We start from the raw sequence: 6,358 nt of genomic DNA on the forward strand, positions 1-6,358 counted from the left end.
CCACCACCACCACCACCACAGATACAGAGGTTTATAATTTAAATGATGGCAAATAAAAAGCACCCACTACACTCATGGACGGGGTTGGCGTTAGGAAGGGCATCCAGCTGTAGAAACACTGCCAGACCAGATTGGAGCCTGGTGCAGCCTCCTGGCTTCCCAGACCCTGGTCGAACCGTCCAACCCATGCCAGCATGGAAAACGGACGCTAAACGATGATGATGATGATGATGATGAGCATGTCTAGATATGCAAGTAAATGCATGAGAATTCATACATAAAACATACAAATCTGCACACACATACACACATACACACATACATATACAAATAAAAATACCCCGTTGCTAATGTTGCAATTCATCAATGAAAGAGCCCTGAATCTAGGTTAGAAACCAGCTCTTTCTCTATTGGCAAGAAATCTTGAAATAAAACTAAACAATAACATACATATATATATACATACATGATGAGGATGATGATAATGATGACGATGATAACTATGCCGATGACAATGATGATGATGATGATGTTAACTTGAGGATTTTCCTTTCCGTTACAAGTACATAATTTAAATTCATTAAATATATATTCGACTCGTTATATTAAGTAAATTATCTCCAGCTGAAGTAAAATACTATGATTCTAAATGGTTATACATCCAAGCACAATAATAGCATTTGGTCATGTAACCTTTTGGCCAAAACATAATTTTTTTTCATCAAGAGGCCATTTACATACGTTGTTTAAGAGGTGATGTAACATACTAATGAGACAGTCTATCTAAATTGGAACCAATTACTGGAATGAAGATAATGAAGCATTTCAGGAATAGATTTGATTAATATTACAACAACATTGAACTCGCAATGCACTTTTAACATTCAGTATCTGTTTCGCTAAAACAAGCATAAATTATGAACGTTCAGGATTTGGTTATTTGGGTATTTGTATTTACAAACAGCTTTGCTGGGCAGCAAGTTTAATATACTGGCAGACAGGAACCATTCCTTGTGCAAGATGAAAGCTTATCAAATACAGTCAGGTATCCTGTCACAATTTATAGTCGGAAATCTTTCTTCAGGGCACAGTTGAGGAAGGACGAAAGAGAGACAGACAGAGAAAATCCTGGTTTGAGGAAATCAAGGATTGGACAGGTCACAACTCAGTGGACCTGCTATGCATGACAGAGAACAGAGACTATTGGTGATGGCTGACTACAAATGTATCATGAATGGCACCACAATGACTGGCTGCATCAATTAAGGGATCTTGATGGTGATGAGGATTTAAGGCTGTAAAGTAATTAAGAGAATATGCACATATATTAAGTTTATTTACTAGGACTGGTTGGTTAATCATCATCATCATTATCATCGTTTAATGTCCGCCTTCCATGCTGGCATGGGTTGGACGGTTTCACAGGGAACTGGCAAGCCAGGAATCTGCACCAGGCTCCAATTTGATCTGGCAATGTTTCATAGCTTATACTGGGTACATCTTATGCAGTTTCTACCTCCACCTTTTCTACAGATTGAGGGGGAGCCAGTCGATTAGATCGACCCCAGTACACAAGTGGTACTTAATTTATCAACCCCACAAAAGGATGTAAGGCAAAGTCAACCTTGGCAGAATTTGAACTCAGAACATAAAGACATGAAATACCAATAAGCATTTTGCTCGGCGTGCTAACATTTCTGCCAGCTCGCTGCCTTAACCTTGATACTAATATTAATAATCGAATGAAATCTGTAGAAAATACGTTGTGATTGGAGTGCAATCTAAGATCCAGTTGCACACTCTTGGACTTATAACAAGGCACCACTCTAAAGGCAGAATAATACAGGATGCATAATGGTTGGGATAATAACGAATGGACCTTTAATAGAACTTTTATCAACTCAGTCACAATGTCCAACTGAAGATCCTTTAACGAGACACTGTGGCAGGTAATCAATCAGTTGCTAATTAATGTCCAATGATTATTAATGACTTATTAGGTTACTAATGAAGATGCCATATTCGTGTAGAACATTGAGTGGGTGGGTGGGTTGGTTGGTGGGTGGGTGTTGGGGTGTTTGTGTAAAGGGGGAGTAGTGAATGATGAAAGAAAAGAGGAAGGAAGGAGAAGAAAAATGATAGAAAAATAGCCGAAGAGCTGAAATAGAATAAGAAGAATGTTAGGAAAGAAAGAGAGAGAAGGAAATGAAATAAAGAGAAAGAAAATAGGGAAGAAGGGAATGGAGAAAGAAAAAAAAAATGAAGTGAGATAAAAAAGATACAAGAAACAAAAAATAAAAGTATTAAGGAAAGAGGGAAGAAGAAAATAAGGAAATAAGGAGATGAGAAGAAGGAGGAAGAATGAGAAGGAAAAGAAGGAAAGGAAAGAATGAAGATAAAATGGGAAAGGAAGAAGAGGAGTAAAGGAAGAAAAAGAAATGCAGGCAAAATAAGGGAAAGGAAAGAATGCTAGAGAGACAGAAGTGATGATGAAAGAATGATAAAGAAGGAAATAATCAAAAGAAGGGAGAGGGGGGAGGGATGGAGGGGAATGAAAGAGATAGAAGAAGAAAATAAAGTTGCAAAAGAAGGGAATGTGAAAAACAAAAAATTAAATGAATAAAAATAGAAATAAGAATAATGAGAAAGAGAGATGGATGAAAGAACGGAATTATAAGAAAGAGAGGAAGAACAGAATAATAAATGAGGAAAGCAGAAAGAAGAAAAAAAAAAGGGAAAGATATTACAAGAAAAAAGAAATGAAATGTAAAGGCAAAACAGTCATTGAGTCAATGAAGAGAAAAGAAAACTGACAAGAGCAAGAAATTGAAATGGAATTCTTCCAACAAGATAGAACAATTTTGTCCCAAAGGTTTAATTTGTTTTTCACCTTCTATTTTAACCCCACCTGATCCCAATTATTCTATGCCATCCTGTCAAAAGTTCTATCTCTCAGCCAGGCAGTAGCCAAATTTCTCTTTTTAGTATGTTTTTCCTTCGCTTTTCCTACCAAATTTGTCACTTTTGTATTTCCCAGAATCAGTAGAGTGTTACAATGTCTAGCTACAATGTTCCTTTAAATTCTGAACTCCAGTCTCACCTTGGTCAACTTTATCCCTTTCTTCCTTCTGGAGGTCGCTGATGTAAATAAGTAGCAGTCAAATACTTTTAAGTAAAATGATATTAGTACTGCTATTATTGAATGTAAACTGTACTTGTAGATATATTATTTGTGTACTACTCCAATTTTTTATAGGTGTCCAAAAACAGTTCTGCGAGATGTTTGGAGTTCTGAGGAAAGTTTTTGAATGTTTGTTCTTGGATTTTGTTCAACCAAGCATTTAATCCATCATGCCAAATAACTGATTTTGGCCTACCCATTGGTTTATTTTCAAGGCTATCATCTCCTGAACGAGATCTTTGGAACCAACTCTGAACTGTTCTGATATCAACAAAACCATTGCCAAAGGCCCGCTTGATATTCCATAGAGCTTCTACAACAGAGTGACCCAGTGTATTCTCATACAAGAAAATCACTCAACATAGTTTGGTTATCATTTTCATAAAGTCTGTGGGCACGAATTTTGTATATCAATATTGTTGGGAAAGAAAAAGAGTCAAGATTAAATGCAAGGTATACATAATTGAGTTTTTAAATGACTGAAATAACAAGTAATTAAAAATGTGACATTTCATGTGAAACAACCAGCCTAATATATATAATGAATAATTGTTACATATGTTTCAATAGTATAGTTATTTATTTGCTTATTAGTATATTACATAATAAAGCCACATAACCAGGCCATTTCATCAGACATCTTTACATAATCAACTGATATACCTATCTGTCAGAGTGGTGATAGATAAACATTGAATTGTTTTAAAAACCACACACACACACACACACACGCGCGTGTATGTATGTAGTTTTTAAAAGAACTCATTGTTTATCACCCATCACTTTGGCAAGCATCTGTAATGAGAAAGCCGTCAGCAACCTCAGCTATAAAATAATAACATTGATGCATTCGATTTTTAACTTACCTCAATTTTTCCTTCAACTGCATTTTCAGAGTTGAGTTGTACGAAACCATGTCGGAGTTCTCTTTGGACAAATATACTGTTCCAGTGGTCAAGCTGAACACGTCCAACACTGCGTATTGCAACCATACCTTTTCCACAGTCAAAGCTAAAAGAAAAAGAAAGACAGGTTTAATTTCACATCAACCACTTATCAATGTGTAATTTCACCAAATTAAAAGCGATGCATATTGTGTGCATATATGTGCATTATTAGAATTTCTTGTATGCGATACAATGGATGTACGACTAAAAGCACAAAAGTATTGTCTTTCTTAACCTGTTGAAGTCATTGGGCTGTGGCCATGATGGGGCATCACCTTGAAGGGGTTTTGATAGCGATAATTGATCCCAGCTCTTATTTGCACTTTTTAAAGTGTGGTACTTATTCTATCAGTCACTTTTGCTGAACCACTAAGTTACAGGGATGGACACGAACCAACACTGGTTATCAAGTGGTGGGGCGCAAACACAATGACACAAAAATATATACATACATGTATATGTGTGTGTGCATGTGTATATCTATCTATCTATCTATCTATCTATCTATCTATATATATCTATATATATATATATATATATACATATTGGGCTTCTGTACAGTTTCCATCAACCAAATTTGCTTGCAAGTCATTGGTTGGCCTAGGGCTATAGCAGAAGACTCTTGCCCAAGGTGCTGCACAGTGGGACTGAACCTGAAATCACATGGTTATGAAGCAAGCTTCAACTTCATAGCCATGCCTGTCATCTCTTTGATTTGGAAATTGTCCATGATCTTCAATTGTGGTGACTAGACAGGCTACCCTTGTTGATGTCCAGAATTTCTCCCAGGCCATCAGCACTCATACCCTCCACAGATCTCTGTACATCACAGAAGGTTTCAGAGAATGATATATACATAGGCGCAGGAGTGGCTGTGTGGTAAGTAGCTTGTTTACCAACCACATGGTTCCGGGTTCAGTCCCACTGCGTGACACCTTGGGCAAGTGTCTTCTACTATAGCCTCGGGCCGACCAAAGACTTGTGAGTGGATTTGGTAGACGGAAACTGAAAGAAGTCCGTCATATATATGTATATATATATGTATGTGTGTGTATGTGTTTGTGTGTCTGTGTTTGTTCCCCCAACATTGCTTGACAACCGATGCTGGTGTGTTTACATCCCCGTAACTTAGCGGTTTGGCAAAAGAGACCGATAGAATAAGTACTAGGCTTCCAACGAATAAGTCCTGGGGTCGATTTACTCGACTAAAAGGCGGTGCTCCAGCATGGCCACACTCAAATGACTGAAACAAGTAAAAGAGTAAAAGAGTAAAGAGTATATATTATCATTATTGTTATTATTCTATGTCTTATTGTTCTTGCTTGCTTTCACTTCCCTACAAAGGCCTGTCCTGTGCATCTTAATTATTCACAGTCTTCCATATAGTTTCACTGTCATCCTTTCGGGCTCAATATAATAAGTACCAGTTTGGCACTGGGGGTCAATGTAATCAGCTCACCCCACCTCCCTGGAAACTGTTGGTCATGTGACTGAATTTGAAACCGATATTTTGTGACAGTCAAACTGCACTTATTGACTGTAGTTCTCTACAGATTTGGGCTATATTCTCAGGAATCTTTCATAGCATATTTCTATGATCCTCTTAATGATCTTAAATTCTCCAATTCTTGAAGAATTTTTCAAAAAATCATTGAGAAGATCAAAGAAATTTGTAATGTAAAGTTCGAGAATATAATTAAAAACCAAACTGAACTCCAACTGGTGAGTGTGTTTATAGGCAATATGACTCTGCTAAAATGGAAGCATTATCCAAAGATAAATATCGGAAAAAAGAAAAAATATGGAACACAGAATAAAGAAACAATCCTTATAATGGTCGGTGCCTAAGGAATCATTAAACGAATGCAGATAAATACATAAAGTCTGAGAATTTATACATAGATGCAGCATACTGAAAATAGAACAACTATCTGCTGCATAAATATTACAAGTAATGCACAAATATTGCAGTTGTTGTACATAAATAATTACAAATATGGCGATATCATAAAGTGTATTTTCATTAAAATACAATGTATGCGAATAATTAAGATGCACAGGACAGGCCTTTGGAGGGAAGTGAAAGCAGGCAAGGAAAATTAGATATAGAATAATAACAATCATCATCATCATCATTATCATCGTTTAATGTCTGCTTTCCATGCTAGCATGGAAAGCGGACGTTAAACGATGATGATGATGATGATCGTGGTTCTGATGATGATTCTAA

At 36.6% G+C, this 6,358-nt stretch overlaps 1 protein-coding gene across 1 annotated transcript in view; it reads right to left on the minus strand.

Annotated features, from left to right (window-relative positions):
* The window catches only part of LOC106875003 (pikachurin), a 459,438-nt gene that overhangs the window by 101,985 nt on the left and 351,095 nt on the right, over positions 1-6,358 (minus strand). Inside the window, exon 5 of the mRNA XM_052970397.1 lies at positions 4,048-4,192. Within this exon, the coding sequence (XP_052826357.1) occupies positions 4,048-4,192 (145 nt within the window). The remainder of the gene's footprint in view (positions 1-4,047; positions 4,193-6,358) is intronic.

This window comes from Octopus bimaculoides, chromosome 9 (genome assembly GCF_001194135.2).
Source record: "Octopus bimaculoides isolate UCB-OBI-ISO-001 chromosome 9, ASM119413v2, whole genome shotgun sequence".
NCBI classification, from domain to species: Eukaryota; Metazoa; Mollusca; class Cephalopoda; order Octopoda; family Octopodidae; genus Octopus; species Octopus bimaculoides.